The 20,480-nt window shown below is 41.3% G+C and overlaps 1 protein-coding gene across 1 annotated transcript; it reads left to right on the top strand.

Annotated features, from left to right (window-relative positions):
• Positions 1-743: 743 nt before the first annotated feature.
• Positions 744-20,344, top strand: prmt9 (protein arginine methyltransferase 9). Its single transcript, XM_080722228.1, has 12 exons — positions 744-877; positions 1,598-1,748; positions 2,860-3,096; positions 3,346-3,513; positions 3,906-4,008; positions 8,222-8,331; positions 8,836-9,028; positions 9,557-9,740; positions 12,771-13,503; positions 14,573-14,726; positions 18,229-18,351; positions 19,118-20,344. Exons 2-12 carry the CDS (start codon positions 1,729-1,731, stop codon positions 19,391-19,393), a joined length of 2,301 nt encoding a protein of 766 aa, XP_080578354.1. The 5' UTR covers positions 744-877; positions 1,598-1,728; the 3' UTR covers positions 19,394-20,344.
• Positions 20,345-20,480: the final 136 nt, after the last annotated feature.

Below are 20,480 nucleotides of genomic sequence, written 5' to 3'. Positions count from 1 at the left end.
AACGATGTGTTGATGAATGTGTGTGTGTAAATTGTAGGCGGGCTCTAGACCCGGATCCGAGCCATGATCCGAGCACCATGCAGTAAACAACACGAGACGGGTGGAACGCATGCCATACGTGGAACCTTACAAACGACTTTGGTTTCTACCGATTTGTTTAGTAGGCGGACATCTTTTTTTGTGTTGTCCAATTATTATGGATGCTTTTAGTTGAACACGGGTGGATGATGGATTCTGCTTTCACGTGAAAAGCATCTCACTCCTTTTGTAGACCGTAACGTACTTCTAAACTGTAATTTAATCGCGTAATTGTGGATGTATGCACGTGCTATTATTCTTTTACAGTATGTGTGCCTTTGTGTCCACGTCCACGAAGGGACTGTAGCCATCAACTCAAGTTACTCGTTAGCAAAGTGGTAGCAGCACTGTAGCAGTAGCTAGGGAAGCTAATGTTGATTCATGAAAGTAAAGTAGCAAAGTAATTTTTTTAATTGAGAACTCTGTTTGGGCTCCAGAAACATCCTGGGACGTCCCATCTGTTACTCAAATATTCCATGATCTAAACACAAACACAGTAAGTTCACACTGCTCTAGAGTCAGCTAAAGCAACGTTTGTCTGTTAGATTTAGTTAACAAGGCACAGGGTGACTCTCTCTGAATTGTGTCACTCCTGTCAGGGATGCCCAATGCCAGTTCAAGGCACAGACGGGGTCGGAGGAGCCGGCGGCCGCCCAGGGAGGACCCTGCCAGGAATGAACTGGTTTCTAGATCCCTGGAAAGTGCCCAGCAGTGTCTGTTTAACCAGGATTATGGAACTGCCTTTGTCCACTACCTGCTGGTCCTCAACCTCGCCCCCGTGTTGAAGGACTTTGCGAGGGTAACAACAACTTGATTTATTTCTATCCATAAGACAGACAACAGTGACCACGCACTGCCATGCACTGCAGTATCAAATTGCTATCTGATTGTATTACACTTTGTCAAGCTCACCAATATTGTGGCTCTATGGAAAGCTTGAATTATGCTCTTTCTGTCTACAAAGTGTTTGTTTCAGAAAAACCCACCGTAGACAATAGACATGTTATGAATTACTTTGTCTGTCCAAGCAGACATGTTTTTATTTTTCTAAGTGCTGAACTTTGGAAGCGCTTGTCTTCAATACTGCAACGCCCTGCTGCCTCCTGCATTGTGTGACATTTAGAACCAGGTGGTACACAGGACCGTTGAGTGACTTCCCACGAGTGCTTCCAAACTCCAATACTTCGAAAAAATAATCATCTGAACTGAATTTCTTGACAGAAAGTAGCTCATATAACATGTCTATGGTGGATTTTTCTGAAACAAACACTTTGCAGATAGAAAGAGGCAAAGAGCATAATTCAAGCTTTCCATAGAGCCGCAATTTTGGTGAGTTTGACATAGTTTAATACAATCAGATAGAAAAAACGTTTTGATTCATTCAATCCCTATGGGATTGGGAGGTATTGCAACCCTAGATTAATCAGATTAAAAAATCTAGTGTTGCAATTAATTCCGGCTAAGTGTCATAGTGAAATCACCCCGTCTTCTTCACTCACTCAACTGTTATGCCTTGCAGGAATCCTTTAGGTTCACACTCTTCAAATGGGCTGATGAACTTGACTCTGTGGGGCGCATTCAGGAGATCTCTTTGACTGTTATGAACAAGCTCTTGAACTCTTCCCTGCTGATGAGGTCATCCTTAACAGCATGGGAGAACACCTGTTCAGGTATGATTCTGGTTACTGCTGCAAATAATTAGACTAAATTGTCATAGGGATACATTATTACCACTGATTCTACAGCAGGACAACCATATTTGTGTTGTGAATTCATTTCGAGAGATAGTCTCGATAGATAGACTTGCATCCAAGCAGGCAAGCATGGAGTTGTTTCTCAACAACCCAGAAGATATGTAAAGAAAGCCAATCGTCGCTTTGTGCTGAGAGAGAGAGAGAGAGAGAGAGAGAGAGAGAGAGAGAGAGAGAGAGAGAGAGAGAGAGAGAGAGAGAGAGAGAGAGAGAGAGAGAGAGAGAGAGAGAGAGAGAGAGAGAGAGAGAGAGAGAGAGCTCATGCGCTAATAGAGCATGCACGCACGCCGAACGCACACAGTGACACAATCGCGAGTGTGTAAATCCTAAGGTATAAATAGCCTACGCATGTAACATTGTATGGTGGGACGGAGGGACGCTATGTAACGCGCAAGCTTCAATCGTTACGTTGCTTTCTGCAATGGGAGCAGGGGTAGTAGGCATAGTGGAATACACAATAAACAGACCAGCAAGGCATTTATGTATGTGCCAACATAAAAAAAAATATATATATGTCGACACGTTTCAGATTGTGCCTACTTTTGCAATTTGATTTGTCCTATTATTATATTGGTGCTAAATAAGACTTTAACTCACTGTCAGACAGCCCATATCGGGCGGGCAGGTGGGGCCACAGCCGGTTAGCTTCTCCATTCCACATGGGCACGCATGGCATGGGACTTGAGGAGGTTATGTTGTTATTATTTAGGTGGCAGAGAAAATTCCAGTAGCCTATAGACTTATCTTGTTTTACTATTAATTATGCTCTTGTAGCGCGGTACAACTACCAATTAAGCAGTATCACTCAATGGATAGACACGTTGCAAACTAAGCTTATTTGCAACACACTGTTTAAACGCCTCCTGTGGCCGGGTATTTGAGAAAGCAAGACGCTGGACACTAATGATGTACCATGCATGTTATTAGCCAACTCAAAAAAGCATCATCCTCTTGTAAGGATGTTGAGCACAGTGCACATTACACTACTGTATACAATACAGTATACAAATCTTTTCTTTTTATCATCCAGGATGGGATTCAGAGATGAGGCTGCGGGTCATTTCCATAAAGCTCTGAAGCTGAAACCAGACTATCCAGAGGCCAGAGAGAACTTCTACCGTGTGGCCAACTGGCTGGTGGAACGCTGGCATTTCCTTATGCTCAATGACCGTAGGAGGAACCAGAAGTACCAGCAAGCCATCCAGAAGGCTGTGCAGGGAGGCTGCAGCACTGTACTAGATATAGGTACTGGCACTGGCATCTTGGGGTGAGATATGTTCATTTTAATTTAAATAAGTGATTTTATTCTTTTGTTGTGCATTTATGCTCAAGATATTTGTCAGTCAACTAAACCCCTAACTGGTCAATTTACCAAATGTCCTTAATTAGATTATTATACTGTATTTGTAAATATATGCAACCTTAAACTGGACATTAGACTGCGTATTTCAGAATGTTTGTTCTTGGGTCTGCAATTGTTTTTCTCATTTTTATTATCGATTTGTTCCGACTTTAGCATGTGTGCTAAAAAGGCAGGTGCTGCAGAGGTGTATGCCTGTGAGCTGTCTAAGACCATGTATGAACTAGCCTGTGAGGTGTTGACCGCTAATGGAATGAGTGGCAGCATTCAGATCCTCCACATGAAATCTCTGGAGATGGAAGTGCCTAAGGACATCCCAAGCAGGTCATATTTACATCCAGAGATGTTCTAGTCACATATAACACTTGATTGATTGGCCTACCAATCAATTAAGTTGTACTTGAGAAAGAAATGTTAAAGTAAAATCACCCCTAAGCATTAGCATGTCAATTACTCTTTTATTCATGTGATACCGTATAAAACAAAACTGTGTAAAAATGTATAGCATTTTATGCCATAATTGCATTTTTCGTCAAAATGAACAATACATACAATACAATACATAGTGTTAATTTAACTTTGAGAGTTATGGGTATCTTTGGTTTCATTTCTGCACTAGGAAGTAAAATGAACACTGAGGATTTTCTTGTGAACTTAACCTATGATTGAAGCATCAGAGGACTCTGATGTTCTGCTTGTGTTTCTCCTCCTGGCAGGGTGTCATTGGTGGTGACAGAGACAGTGGATGCAGGACTGTTTGGAGAAGGTATTATAGAGAGTCTTATCCACGCCTGGAACCACCTTCTCCTTCCGCCACAGGTAAATAAGAATACCTTAGTAGTACTATGGATTGAATTCACTTGTTCTTTCCCATATACTGTATTACACAGCAGTCCTTTATTAAGTGTGCCTGCCATGCAATGGCAAAACACTTATTGTACTCACTCATACTTAAGCCAGCCAGACAGACAGACAGACAGACAGACAGACAGACAGACAGACAGACAGACAGACATCCATACGATTTCCCCAAATTTCGGCACGTAACTAGTGCCGCACCATTTACGCCACCCCCGCAATATATACATCAGAATGGTGTGCTATTACTTTTCTTTCCGATCCGCGTTACCATGGCGACGTAATTGGCAAAAAACTATGCTTTCACCCTTTGTTAGCCTTCTGATTGGTCCCTGACTGACCAACCAGCAGGCTCTATCTGCCTTGTCCCGCCCTGGTTCCGCCTTTTTTATGTTGAATTAGCTAAAACATAATTTTTGGAGAAATAAAAACATTTAAAAACATGCCAAGTCACTATACTGCCACTGAGCAGCTCCATTTCACTGAAACCAAGTTTGAAATGAGAATTGAATACACAGAATAATAATACGAAGCAACTGAATTACAATGGTAGTGGATGGAGTGTCCCACCGAATGTCCCACCAAGACACTGCAACCAATGGGTGTGAAGAGGGGCGGGACAACGGGCGGAACTTGACAAAGGGTGAATTGTCCCCATTGACTTATACAGTAATTATAAGTAAAAATTCACATTCAAGTATTTTTCTCTCGCAAACCATAGGGGCTACAGTTTCAAACCTTGGAGAGGAGATTCATAATGATTTTAAGAATGAATCAAAAAATAATTACATCACTCTGCCTCATGGTGGCGCTATAACGGCCCACTTTACGTTTTGCCCCGTAACTCTTGAACCGTAGATCGGAGAAAAAAAATCCTTTTTCCCTGGATTCCTTGGGTCAAGACGCATCTCCCCATATAGGCCACGCCCATTTGCGCCAGGATAGATTTTCCGCCATCTTGAATTTTCTCCAAAACACACATTTTGCTCCTTTTCCTACATATTTTCTTCAAATGTCACAAAAAGCGGTACACATGATCTATGAAGCCATGAAATAAACATAGTCAAGGGATATTTCGATAGTCCATACCGTTCGTTCGTAACAGGCTTCCAAAGTTAGCGGGAGGGGCCTGTTTCGCAAAAAATAGCCATAAATCACAAACAAAAGGTCGAGTCAACACTGAATTTTAACCACAGGTCGCGGGTGGCATACTCAACGAATCTCTTAAAACATTTCCACTTCGACCCATAGGGGGCGTCACAAACGCGCAAAACATAACCGTTTCGTGCCAGAACGCGTTTTTCAGGGGGACCGACCCTCTCAAAACGAAACACAGACGACTTGGTGGTCTCACAGTCCAAACCGCTACACAAGGTTGCACATTTAGCGAGCTGCAGGCACACTTGTCAAAATTGACTCCGTCAATTCTAGTTAATTTAGTAGCCCAAGCTTTTGTCTATGTGCTGTACTTGGTGAAATAATTATTACAAAAATAATTAAAATCAATTAACATACCATAGAAAAGGCATCTATTTTAGCTGAAAGTACTGGGAGAATACCATTTTCCCTGCAGTGAAAACATATACAGTGACAAGCAGGTGCATAAAAGGAGCCAATAATGACAATTATTATTTCAATAATAATTGAAAACTATTTGAATGTAAAGGAATAGGATATAGAAATAAAATGCAGTTTCATCTTACTTAAGGGGATGAATTATTTAGGCTAGAGTCACATTGTGTTCAAGGCTGGCTGCATGCGCAATGATTTCTCAACAAGGTGCATCATTATAGTTTCATGGTAGGAAATGGACAGCTGTTTGCTTCCTCTTCAATGAAATGCGTGTGCATTGTTCTTGAGTAAGAAGAACTCTGTGTATATCCTCAGAAGCCTATAGTAGTGTATCCTGTGAAACTACCGGGCTACGGCGAGTTTCCTGCGAAACTCGTGTCGTGCAAGCATGAGAGAGAGATAGAGAGAGAGATAGAGAGAGAGAGGGGGGGGGGAGAGACGGAGAGAGACAGCGACAGAGAGAGAGAGAGAGAAGGGGGAGGGAGAGGGAGAGACAGCGACAGCTAGAAGCAGAGCTGTAGAGTCTATAACAGAGGCTATTTGCAGAAGGTGATAATAATAAATTACCGTGCATTTAGGCTATACCAACGTTTTTGCTGCCACGGGCATGTGAAAACACCCAAAAAAAAAGAACTTCCAGCACGTTATGCTAATTATTTTGCAGGAAAGATTCCGGCACTGTAATGACAACATGGCTTTAACTTATTTCCAATATTCAGGCAGTACAAGCAGGTATTGCCATCTAGTGGTTTAACTGTGGTAATTCTCATTAATGGTACTAAATGCATTCACTAGAGTTCAGATCGTTTGCTCAAGCCTATAAGCCTCCCCAGTTTATTTATTTAATTATTTATTGAATGTTTGGCCTGATGGGGGCCCTAGAGCAAATACTGAGCTTATTTCTCCCTCCAGTTTGACGAGTCAAAAGAGACTACTGATTTTACGCCACTGTGCATGACAAAAGATGTGCTAAATCAGTATCTTCCATACATTATATGTGCAAGTTTGATGTGCATAACTTTCAGTCAGAATTTGTCTTACCTTTATTATTCATATAAATGAGGTTAGTCTGTTGCTCTCCCCTGGTTGGCAGAGGGAGTGTAGCGCCCAGGATTACATTTAGACCAGGGGTCCTCAACGTTTTCAGGCCAAGGACCCCTTCATAGATTCTATATTGTTTCATTGTTGTTCACAGCACAATCGTCATTGTATTCTGGATTCATGTCAATTTGTGTTTTCAGATACGTATTTAACCACTTGAACCGTCAATACTTAAAGGGCCACTTTTAAGTTGTTTTCTTGACATTTCACTCTGTACTTAGTCTGCTCTTTTTCCCCTATACGCCAAATCTCTTTGCCAAAAATAGCCGATCTACTGTGAGGCGTTTTTGAGCTTGTAGATCTGCTATTTTTGGCTAAAGTTCTCAGGATATGGACGCTAGGATTTAAGTGGTTAATATAAAAAAGGAGAAAAAATGTTCTATCACACAAAGATTTGGAGGACCCTCTGTAGTAACTCTGAGGACCCCCTAGGGGTCCCGGACCCCCTGTTGAAGACCCTTGCATTAGACAATTGACACCGGGTGAAAAAAATGGGTTACAAAAATCATGAAAAAAAGCAATGGTGGTTTTCATTGTCTGGCACAGAATCAGTAGATCTCAACAGCCTTGGAAAACTAAGGTGCCCAAAGTTAAACACATTGCCATGGAGAAAAGGAGATGTAATGATTCACAAATATTAACGTTCCTATATAATAAAAAACATAGTTAACATTGTCTATAATACTCGTTTAATCAAATCAATTTATTAAAACCATTGGATGGAGTTGCAGTACTGCTGCTAGTACTGCTGCTATTTGTATGAAATCAGAGCAAAATACATGTTGTAGTAGTACAAAGAGGCTGACAAGAGGCATAAAATAGATAATCAATTATCAAACATTAATAGACACTAATTTCATAAATCTCAAAATGGCACCATGACATTACATGTTTTCACATTAAACGAATGCAGTGCATAATGCAATACATTGACCGACAACAATAAACCTCAGACAATAAAATCCAACAATAAGATCAGAAATAACCATCAACCTTGAAAGTAAAGGTTTGACAAACAATAAAATCACAGTCACCGTCTTCCCCTTCCTGCTAGGCGCTAAGTTTGTGTGTCATACATGGAAAAGACATCTTAACTTATTTCCAATATTCAGGCAGTACAAGTAAGTATTGCCATCTAGTGGTTTAACTGTGGTAATTCCCATCGCACTAATGCATTCACAAGAGTTCAGACTTTTGCTCAAGCCTAAAATAATGTAATATGATAAACCTGACATTTGGGCAGGAAACCCTTCAAATTAAAATTCTCAAGCACAACATATTGTGAACATTGGAAACCCCACTATGGTTCCATTACACTGGGTAAAGATAAAATTATTTTAAAATAAGCAGTAAAGCACTAGATTTCCACTACTCTGTGTGTAACAAAGAATGTTTGTGACGGGACAGAATCCAATTCCATCGCTATCCCCTTCACCGAATAAACGTTCCTAAACTTAAATGCTCTCACAACATATCTAAATATCCTTCATCCCTCTGACAGAACGCTCAAGAAGAGCTCAGGGATAAATCTCAGACAGGTCGGGTCATCCCAGCTGGAGCCACCGTGTTCGGCATGGCTGTTGAGTGCCTTGAGATCCGCCGTCATCACAGGTAGGCCCTAAATGTCCAACTGAACCCAGTGGAGTGAAGTTTACTATTAGCAGCCTTTACAAGGTTATTATTACATGACTGTGTGTATCTTTCCATGGCAGTTTGATTTGTGTGATCTCTTGTAATTTTACACCAGTTAAGTATGATATCGAGATATACTGTATTTGAATAACATCTGACATAAATGTCATTTTCTGCCAGGATTAAACATAGACTAATGTCCCCCCTGCCAGGCTATTTCTATGATTTTCCCACCTTTTGATGTTCTCAGTGCACCATCACGTGTTCGTGAAAGCTGCCGTTGTTCGTTAAAAGTGAGAAAAGGCCGCAGCTTCATACATGCAACCATATTCTTTAATGAATATGAAATAAAATGAATAACACAGGAAACTTGTGTTTGGCAGTATGACAGCAACAAAACTAACTCAGGAAACTCATGTTTGGCAGTGGATGTGTTAACAAGGTCACTGTTTGTCCTTTTACATTTAAATGTTGCCTATTCAGATTCCGTGTGTCGGAGGTGGGAGGTCTGTCCATGGCTGCAGCAGGGGAGCTACACAGTCCAGTGAGCTGCAACACAGAGCCAGATGAGTCTATGGAGCCATACACCACGGAGAGGCTGAGCAGACTGCCAGGAGGCTACAGGCCTCTCACACAGCCTTTCAGAGCACTCCACATAGACTTCAACAATGTGCAGGTCATCAGAAACATATTTAGCTGTTTTCAAGGTTTATTTCATTTTATAATAAATTATTGTGAGGAGGTGTGAGGCTGTTGCGGCTGTGTATGGTTCTCCCACCCACTACTGAGGCTCCTGACTGTCTCAATTAATAAAGCATAAGCTTTTCATTATGCCCTGTTCATTCCTTATTTCTGGGAGTGCATTGTGGCAATTTTGGCACATTTCATTTGGACGCTGCAATATAATCTGCTGTGCTACTCATCCCACAAATGCATGATCGTTACAAATATTGTAAAAAGGGAATGAACAGGATTTCCAATATATACTCTACAAATGTACAATGCATGCCACTAGTGCAAGAACAGATTGAACAAACACAAACGAACACAAGTTACTCAAGGCTACTCCTTTATCTCACTACACTGCATTCAATGGACTTTATGTCCCTCAATTTCCAAGGTGTGCCTTTTCTTTTTAAGATATTCCGGTCACTTTGTCATTTTGCTGTGATACTAACATACAATACTAATGTCAACCAACCAGGAACTGGAGGGGCTAAGCTCTAGGGCGGTTCAGAGAGTTCATCTACCCGTCACCCAGGAGGGAGAGCTAGATGCTTTGGCGGTGTGGTTCCAGCTCCACCTGGACGAGGAGAACAGCCTGTCCACAGAACCCCAGGAGGATACCTGCTGGGAGCAAGCTATCTACCCTGTCCAGATCCCCAACAGTAAGAGAGGGTGTGGGTTTGCTGGGAGGTCACTGTGCTAAAGTAATATTATGCAGACATTATGTTTTATCATTTCATTCAAGTACAACTACTGTATGTGCCATTAAGTATAGTCAATCAGCCTAGGGTTGTGTGGGTCCACTTTCTGCAGTGACTGAATCCACACAATGTCAGTTTGACAAGAGGATGCGGAAGTTATGTGTAGATTGTTTCCTATGAAACTGGCATATAAGAATTCAACTGGGGCAATGAGAAGGAACATCCAATACAAACACCTTCGACCAGGATGTGAACTTCAGATGCAAGTGTAAAGCCCTTTGCACACAGACGCGTTTTTCTCCCACGGAAAAAACGGACGTTTCCATTTTTCTCTATGACCTGATGCACACCGGCTCCGAACTTCGAACGAACCCAGTTCGATTCGTGCGTCTTGTCGCATGCCGTAAAAACTCATTGACTCGTTTTATGACTACTCTTCGGATCCGCATGTGGATTCCGCACAGCAAATGCACAGCAAATCCAATGTGTTTTAATCATGCAGCAAACGGAAAGAAACGCAACGGCCCTGTGTGCAAAGCTGGATGTAGTATCAATGCATTAGTTAGATTGACCTCCAGCCTTCTCATTTAGCCCAAGTTATTCTGGAAAAGAACATCGGCTGAGTAGTTTCAGGGAAGCAGGTTTTGAGAAAGGAGAGAGAATTCCACTTTGTTCATGTCTTCCTTTCAGCACATGTCTTGGCATTTTGTGAAGCAGAATGTGCAATTCTACCAGTAGAAACAAAGCCCATTGTCTACATATAATGGAGTTATGCAGTGGTTAATGGCCTCAACATTTTCTCTTTGATCCATCTTTTGTGGACAGTGATTATTTGGACAATGGAAAATAACATTTTATTGTTGGCTTCTTCTATCAAGGCCCTTCTTTGTTGACCAAGCTATTTCCTATTAATCACAGTTCAGTCAAATGCTGATTGATTACATATTTGTTTACTCTGCTGGTTTGTACCATGCATTTCCAGTTTCCATCAGATGAGGGCAGTGTATGTTTTGGAAACTCGTGTTTATTCCTTTACTTGGTGTTGGTGAACCATAATTGCACTTTGATAAAATATCTAACTGTTTGAATATGTGCACTACTCTCACACTCACCTTTTCACTGAAATGTCCCATTATATTGTTGATGTACTGTTTATACGGGTTCCTTATAGTCTTGTGCCATTGATCAGCCAGTTCGGGACATAAATTACAGTGTATCTACTGTTTACCAGGGGTCTTCACCATTTTCAGGCCAAGGACCCCTTAGTTGAGAAAGAGATGAAGCACACATTGTTACACATTGTGTAAAATTGTGTTGCAGATTTTCATAGATTCATAGACTTGTTTGACAGCACTGTCATCAGATATGTTGGTTGCGTGTTAATGTGTTTTTTTCAGACATTCAACCACTTAAATCGTTTTTTAACCTCTACACCAAACCTATTTGCCAAAAATAGCAGATCTACAAGCTCTCAACGCCTCACAGCGTGGGCGTTGAGAGCTTGTAGATCTGCTATTTTTGGCTAAAGTTCTCCTCAGAATAGGTATGTGAGGGTTAAAGTTGTTAATTTAAAATAATTATCCTATCACAAATATTTGGCGGACCCTCTGTAGTAACTCTTGGGACCTTCTAGGGGTCCCGTACCCCCTGTTGAAGACCCCTGATTGAAATTATTTCATAATAATAAATAAATGACAAACTAAATTTAAATGTATTTTATTATTGATTAAGTGATTGATTATCAAAGGTGCCAGCATCATGTGTTCAATCAGCTTGGCTTCAGCTGGAGGTCTCTGTGCTGTCCTAGTTGACAGTGACATGATGACACAGAGCTGCATCATCACCAGCCTTCAGTCAGCGCTGCAGCCTCTCACAGAGCCACTAATTGGCCAGGACAGCGTCAAGGGATTCGCCGCCCGCCACCCTCTTTCCCTGTGATAACCCACATCCGTTTCCCGGCCCACCACGTCATGTGCACTGCTATAGCCTGTGACACTCTTTAGTGTTCATGAAATTCTTATAGGTGATAAATATGCATTTTCCCCAAACGCCCCCCCCCCCCCCCCCCCCCTCCTGACAAGCCATGTGTGCTGACATGAAGACATGAACAGATGTTATTCCAGTAGGATTCCTGTCTGTGCATCCACCCCCACCCCCCCCTCTCTCTCTCTCACACACAAATTCTCACACAAATATGTGTGAAGTACTTCACCAAGTCATTAATATGAAAAAAAACAACATATAATTATTTTGTATTCTTACAGGTTCAGCGTTGCATTCATACGTTAGTTTGAGTGAACTCGGTTCAAGTAAAATGTATTTCACTTGACTTTCATTCATGTCTTCATACATGGTAGGAAATACATCTTCATGAAAACATTTGCCTTTGCATATTAGATTTGACCTTTTAGACCATGAGCTTATTTCACTTATCCAGAGTGACATATAACTAGTGAAATTGTAGAATTCACTTCTGCTTCTAGATGAGCATCTGACTGCGAAGAGAACTGAGGAGGCTGCATTCCCCTGATTATAGAATTATCAATGATGAAACCGGAGTCTCGAGTTTAGAGGACTGATTGATTATTATTATTATTATCATTACACAATTGTTATTCACACATTTCCCGTTCAGAAACATTGTGGATACAGGTCATTGTATTTGTTTCTTATTACACAAGTCTTATGCCTCATTCACACTACAGATATATAGTTGAACGTTTTGCTTGGTAATTCAATGTAATCTCAATGGAAACCAGCTTTAAAGGCTGGATTCCAAGGACAGCCGACACGCCCAGCCTTTAAAGCTGGTTTCCATTGAGATTACATTGAATTACCAAGCAAAACGTTCAACTATATATCTGTAGTGTGAATGAGGCATTACACTCTGTTTCACATTGCTTTTTTTACACATAGGAAAGATAGGTGTCACTCCATTTAATAATTTACAGCAGAGGCAGATAAACACATCCTCATGTCGTCTCTCCCCAGGTGTCAACCTGATACCAGGGGACCAGCTGATTGTGGAAGTCTCCTGTCGAGATGCCTACCTCAGACTCTGCAGCGTTGCCGTTTTGAGAGACGGCCGAGAGCTCTGTCTAGACTCAGGTTTGGGGTCTGAACTCGGCACAAACCCTGTTCCAAATGCTAACCCAGAGGCGGAGCTGTGCAGTGCCCTAGCAAGCCTCCAAACTGAGCAGAACCAGCCTAAAGACTCATGCATGCTGGAATGTTCTGAGATTGCCCTGCTGAACAACCAACGCTACCACGAGAGCTTCAGAGTTGCGCTGGCCAAACTGGTCGGCAGCCTGAAGGGTGCTCGACACAGCCAGGAGCAAAGGTCGGGGTCCGACGGGATGGACGGAACCTCTGCTAACCCTACCAGACCAATTGAGAACTCTGCCACGGACTCCAGTGAGCTGTTGTATGTGCTGGATGTGTCCGAGGGGTTTTCCTTGCTCTCACTGATAGCTGCCAGCCAGGGCCCGGTGAAGGCTTACAGCTCGGTGGAGAAGACCCAGCAGCAGGAGGTTTTGAGGAGGCTGGCTCGGTCAAATCGTGTCCCAGAACAGCACCTGGAGTTCTGGCTCAATCACGTGCAGGAGGAGCAGGCCGTGCTCCAGAGGCCCTCCGGAGAGAAACTGTGGAGTGCCATCATCTTAGACTGTGTGGAGACCTGTGGCCTTATAAGGCAGAAGCTGATGGAGAAGGCTTCACTTGCCAGGTAAATCGTTGCAAGATGGCCTAATCGTTTAAGTCAGGGGTCTTCAATGTTTTCAGGCCAAGGACCCCTTAGTTGAGAGAGAGATGAAGCAGGGACCACAACCTTTTCATAGATTCCATATAGTTTCATTGTTTGACAGCATGATCATCAGTGTATTTTGGATTAATGTCAATTTGTGTTTTCAGATATTTAACCACTTGAACTGTCAATACATAATACACTTTACCTTTCACTCTGTACTTAGTCTAGTCTTTTTCCGATCTACACCAAACCTCTTTGTAAAAATAGCCGATCTACAAGCTCACAACGCCTCGCAGTGCGAGGCGTTGTGAGTTTGTAGATCTGCTATTTTTGTCTAAAGTTATCAGAATATGGACGCTAGGGTTCAAGTAGTTAATTTAAAAAGGGGAGTTTCTATCACACAAAGATTTGGAGGACCCCATGTAGTAACTCTGAGGACCCCCTGGGGGTCCCAGACCCCCTGTTGGAAGACCCCTTGTTTAAGTCCTGTCATAGAAAGGTTTCAGGTTTAATCTGAACAGCATTAAGCGATACAAGTTTGCCACAGTACTCTTGTTGGTCATGAATGGTACTTTCTCACTAGCTAGAGAAACCAAAATAAACATGAGAACACAGCCACTTTCAAGTGATACTATAATATGCTGTGATCGGTTTGAAGGCACAGAGGATTTCTGTGCCCAGGTAACTCTGTGATGCAAGGCTAGTTCAAACAACTGTAGGATTGACAAACTCTGACCTTAACCACCTTGAATCTAAGCTTAAACATAGCCATTTGATTGGTGGGTGGTACACAACACAGCCTGGGAGTTGTGCTACCTGGGTGACTAAATTCAGAAAGTTCCTTCACTGAAAAGGCCGGTCGCACCAAAGACCAGACCACTTGGGGTCTATCAGGGAAATGGGAAATGCATTTTCTTTATTTTTATTTGGTTAAAAACATTTCAAGAATTGGTATTAAATGTTTCTCGTGTAGCATAGGCTCTTGAAAAAACAACAGTATTTTGACAGTAAAATTTAATTTCTTTTGATTGTCTCGTGTGTATAACAGGTGTCTGTTGGAGGAAGGAGGACGTATTTTCCCACAATCCATTGTGGTGTACGGTATGTTGGTGGAGTCAGAAACCCTGCTGCTGGAGAGTGCTGTCCAGGGTCAGGAGCCAACGCTAGGCTTCAACATTGCTCCCTTCATCAACCAGTTCACTGTGGGTATATATACACACACACACACACACACACACACACACACACACACACACACACACACACACACACACACACACACACACACACAGTTGCACTCAAAAGTTTACATACACTTGTAAAGAACATGTATGTCATGGCAGTTTTGACTTTCCAATCATTACTAAAATTCTTATTTTTCTGAGATGGGTTGATTAGAGCAACTACTTATTTGTAACACAAACGATCACCAAGTTTCTTTTATTTTCATGAATTTATTATGGGTTTTCAGAGAATTTGACCAAATCTGCTGGGTCGAAAATATACTGTACATACAGCAATGCTAATATGAAATATGACCAAATCAGCTGGGTCAAAAATGAACATACAACAATGCTAATGTCGCTTGGCCATGTAGAAGTAGCCTGGCTTGGCCAGACTACTAATGCAGCTAACTAACTGCAGTATATATCATACATCCCCTCCTTGTTTTAACATGGGTGGATTGTCTAGCTGCGCTAGGCTAATGTAGAAGGTTATGTAAATCAAATAAGCAACTGTGCAGCAATTGTTTTTAAGAGACCAAGGGCCAGATGGGGCGATATTTTCGAAACCACCAGATTTGTTCTAATTTTCAGAAAACCCATACTAAATTCATGAAAATAAAAGAAACTTGGTGATTATTTTGTGTGAAAAGGAAGTATTTGCTCAACCTATGTCAGAAAAATAAGAATGTTTGGAAACTCAAAAATTCCATGACATACATGTTCTTTACAAGTGTGCACAGTATCTGAGGGAGTGAATGTAGGAGTCTCAGAAGTACTGTTGGAGTGCCCGTTGGGCAGATCTTTATGCCCATATATGGTGTTCCATGTTGGAGTGCCCGTTGGGCAGATCTTTATGCCCATATATGGTGTTCCATGTTGGAGTGCCCGTTGGGCAGATCTTTATGCCCATACATGGTGTTCCGTGTCCAGTCCAGTCTGTGATGTCAGTACTTTGACGTCAGTGTATGACGTGATGTCAGCATGCAGACAGACAGTTTCCATGGCGGCGAAACTGTGTAGTGTGTAGTGATGTCAGCATGCAGATGGTCAGACGGACAGACATTCGCTAAATTAATAGTTAGATATCCAGAGTATCTTGTTGTTCACCTATTTTTATTAACCATTCGAGCTATGTCATGCAGGCAAAATATGGAAGGAAGGAATAAAATGGGAATAAAGTTTAATTCATGCTGGGAAGGTACTGGTAGTCTCTCTTCTCTCTGCACAATTTACAGCCCTCATGTCTGGTATTCTGTCTCATGTTGCTGATGCAATAGTCAATATTGATCGTTTCCTCAGATGCTGGTGTGTGTGAGCTTACATCATTCACATTCAAAGGACAGGCCTATAGAGCTAGGCATGTTGACTGGACGAAAAAAAGAAAAATTACCAGTTAGCCCAAAACACCTTTGTCATTATTTGCAGGAGTCAGGGTTTGACACTATAGGACAATTGTAGTTTCCCCTGTGGGATCATTAAAGAATTCTATTAGGGCCGCAACTATCGATAATTTTCTTTGAGATTGTTCTATCGATTACTTTTTCGATTAATCGAATAATCGAGAAACACATGTTTTTTAAATACATGTTTTTGGTTTTTATATAAATGAATAAACAATGAAAATGTTTAATTGATATTTTATAATCAACTACATTACGGTAATCACTTTACCTACATAATGACACTTCCTCCCCCCAATTGGCCCAAAATCGATTATTTTATTAAATTATAGATTCAAAAAGAATACTTGATCAAATTGATTAGTTCAATTAAGTATTGCACCCCTAAATCCTGTCTGACGTTCTCATTTGCAAGTCCTTAATCACCAACTAGCCTCGGGATCCAGCCATTTCAAAGAGAAAAGCCTGGGATAGCGCCCCTGCAACTGTGGCTCACAACATTTTAATTGTATATAAAATATATTTAGCCTTTCAGATATCTTATTTGACATCAGTATTGTTCATGTGAACTGGTTTGTTTAGGCTTATCTATTATAATTATAAAATCGCTATGATTTATTTATCACTCGTTTTCCACCGTGGATCACTTCCTCATTTACTCAAAGCGGACAGCAGCAGGAGTCATATCCCCCTCCGCGTCATTTCGAGACGCTGGAGGAGCCGGTGAGATCTGCCGGGGGCATAGAATGTCCGCGTTAGGTTAGACAACCAACAAACAGGCAGCAGTAAGGAGAACCAAGTTCAGAGCCATAGAACCCTGGCAATGTACTTGTGAGCCTAGAATAGTGTTAGAAAAATAAGTTGTTTTCACTTTAAGACAAACTGTGTTGCTCTGCAGAGAGGTCACATAATATCTTTCATGTGGCTTTCCGTCTGCATCACAAAGAAACCCTTCTGAACTCCTTTTCTTTATTTGCTCTGAAATTCCTGTCCCTCTTTTTTTCCCTCCTCGTGCTCTCATTTCACTGCGCCCTCCTCCTTCTCCTCACGGGACGTTAGTTTGTTTTAAAACAGATGTCATCTCCGAGCCCCCACCCCTCGATGGAGGGCACTATCTGGCACGACTGTCACGCTGGAGAACACACAGCATGGCCCAGGACGTTCCTACCTGAATCCATCAGCACACATTACATCAAACAACTTCAAACAGCCCACATCTCCCAGAGCCGCCTCGTAACTGTGACAGGGAGGAGGACACGTTCTTTTGTTCTCCAGCTTTGGCGACAGAGACCGTGCTCTGTGTGGCTGCCAGCTTGATTTACTCCCCTCAGCTTGAGAGTCTGAGGCCCAACGTGCTGTACACAGCAGCTGCTGATTCTAGCACTTGTCCCCCCCATTGCTTCAGTTACTCACAAGTTTGATATTAGGTTAGATGTGATGAAATTACAGAGCAAAGTGTTTATCTTTGTGCTGAGCAGTATACTGACCACCACCATAAAGGTGTGGACGGTGATGCGAATGCATATTGGTCAGTGGGAGTAACAGGTGCAATTTTTGGATGACTGATGTTGCTTTGTGATTATAAATAATTATAATAATGGTACTTTATTTATATAATATTTACTAAACAGAAGTTACAAATTGCTGCACAAAATCACACAGATTAAAATGTCAAAAGGGAACATACAAGGGCCACACAATGCATAACATATAGGAGTGCTTAAAAAACAGGTATCTTAAGAGGAACTAGTACCAAATTCAGCAGTTTTAATTCAACAAATAAACTTGAGCAAAACAACAACAAAAATAATATAGTGAGAGAATGGTTAGTAAGGCCTTTCTGAACATGAAGGCTTTCAGTAGCAATTTAAAAGATGCGATGTTGTCAGCTTGCCAAATTTACTTGGGTATGGCATTCCATGGGGTTTGGACAGCAAACGCCCGGTCAACCTCAAGCCAAAATCTATTTGCCAAACCAGTGCTGACATCCTCAACAGATACTGGTGTTAGTCTTTTCCCGTGCTTGCCACCAGCTGAAAGCGATTTACTTGTTTTCTAATTACTTCCTTCCACTTTAGGTACCAGTCCATGTGTTTCTCGACTTTTCTACTCTGGAGTGCAGGCATCTCAGTGAGTCTGTGGAACTTTTTGTACTGGACCTTATGGACACTAATAACAACTACACCAACAGAGATGTCAAGGTATGGATTATATTAGGGGACTGCCCATAAGTCCGAAGGTTCATTAGTCTGAAGGTTCATTTGTCCGAATTTAATTAGGGTTACTGAGGTTAAGGTTAGGGTTAGGGTTAGAGTTAGTTCTTAACAAATTTGGACTAATGAACCTTCGGACTAATGAACCTTCGGACCAATGCCATGGCACCTTATATTAAGCCTAGGCCATAAAATATGACCATAATTTTCAAAATGCCTTTCATATTTTTGAATGCCTTTTTAGGCCAATATGTAAAGCACCTAGAAATGCCTTTGTGTAAATATGATATACAAATAAACTTGCCTTGCCTAGGGCAGTGGTTCTCAACCTGTGGGTCGGGACCCCCAGGGGGGTCCTCAAACTGTTTTGGGGGGTCCCCAAATGATTAACGTAATGTGCAACATTGTTTTCTCACTCAACAGTAAACAAACCAACATAATGTTTAAGTGTATGGAGGGTATCTGCACATTTCTAAAGAGACAATTTAAGGACTTTTTAATACCTCTAAAATGACAAATTAAACATTGGCCAAATTGTCAAATATTAGAGGCAGCAATTGTGAAAATAGCAGATGTAGATCTGCTATTTTCACAATAGAGTTACAACAACAACAGAATTACAAAATGTAATGCCTCGACTCTTAGTGCTCGTCAGGGTGGGGGTTCCCCAATTCAAATATGATTATTTTTGGGGTCGCGGCCTGAAACGGTTGAGAACCATTGGCCTTGGGTTTACTGTTTTTTTGTTCTCCAGGTCCAGGCCACGTCCTCAGGCAGGGTGACCGCAGTCCCCTTCTGGTACCAGGTTCACCTGGACCAGGAGATCAGCATCAGCAGCCTGAGCCAGGACTCTCATTGGAAGCAGGCGGCCGTGGTGTTGCACCAGCCTCTGGAAGTCAGGAGTGGGGACTGGGTGTGTCTGGCTGTGCAGCTCCACAAGAGCAGCATCTCCATATCGGCCCGCATAGAGAATGAACCTGAGATCATGTCTGAGTCTGTGGAAGATCTCAGCGCTTTGTCTTCTCGTTAGATTTAAGGTTTTGTCAGAAACTACAGGAGCACATCCACACAGGACTCCACTTTTTACAGCAGGGACTAACGGAGTTGGCTCTGGGAAAGCTTATGTTCAGGATATGTTTTGATGCATTAAAGGGCATAGCTGTTGTCTACTCATGTTTCATTTGGAGTTATTATAGAGCCATTTCTCATCAATAATTGTTGAACTAATTATTTGTCACATCGTAAGTCTCCATAGACTACAGTATATGCTTTGTGATCACTATTCCTTCATTTGTGACCTGCTGCCACACACACACACACACACACACACACACACACACACACACACACACACACACACACACACACACACACACAAAGGTTAATACAATTAAAGTTGATTGTCCTATAAATGCCATTTGCTAGTTAGGCTTTAAGTAGTGTTGGGAAATAAAATGTCTAAATATTGAATTCAAATTTACTTACGTTAATACAGGGTCGTGACATTATTATTATTATTTCTTTTATTAGTATTTGTTCTTTTTCTTCTTTTACAAAGATTTGTAAAATGTTTCAGCATTTGGGTGGTAAATTGCATTATGATTTTCAATGTGTTGAGAAAACATGTAGACTAGTAGTCTACATAGTGAAGACAACCGTTAACATTTACATAGAAGAGAAAGTCAACCACAGAACAGTTGGACACTTCAAATAGTGATTACCCTGATATAGTACAAAATTATAATAATGAAAAATTATATCTGTTTAAAATATCGGCCCATCCCTAGCTATAGATTCACCAAAGTCCAAAATATTTGTAGTAATGAATATTCAGTTGTATTTTTCCCACATTTACTGTTTTATTTGTACAGTATGTTTGAATGATCTTCTGTCATTTATAAGTTGGTCATATCTGTGTTGAAGTATAACTTGGTTATTGATACAGTAATAGCTGGTATGGATGTCGTATTTTGTATGCAAGCCAAGTAGATTTTCGGAAACCATTTCTTGCTAAATACAAGAACAATAGAAGCTGATAAAGTGAATGTTTATTTGAAGATGGCAAGTGTCTGAAATAAAACAAAACATGGTATATAAAAATGCACAGTAAAATCAAG

This window comes from Nannobrachium achirus (genome assembly GCF_963921795.1).
Source record: "Nannobrachium achirus genome assembly, chromosome: 3".
NCBI classification, from domain to species: Eukaryota; Metazoa; Chordata; class Actinopteri; order Myctophiformes; family Myctophidae; genus Nannobrachium; species Nannobrachium achirus.
Note: the sequence above shows the minus strand (reverse complement) of the source record. Positions and strands in the feature narration are given on the sequence as shown.

What these genes read in the sequence shown, in the direction of transcription:
- prmt9 (XM_080722228.1), top strand. Translation starts at nt 1,729, where the DNA reads ATGGGAGAACACCTGTTCAG. An exon ending in ACCTTCTCCTTCCGCCACAG is followed by an intron (nt 4,009 to 8,221) that starts GTAAATAAGAAT and finishes TCCCTCTGACAG; the next exon opens with AACGCTCAAGAAGAGCTCAG. An exon ending in GAGAAGGCTTCACTTGCCAG is followed by an intron (nt 13,504 to 14,572) that starts GTAAATCGTTGC and finishes TGTGTATAACAG; the next exon opens with GTGTCTGTTGGAGGAAGGAG.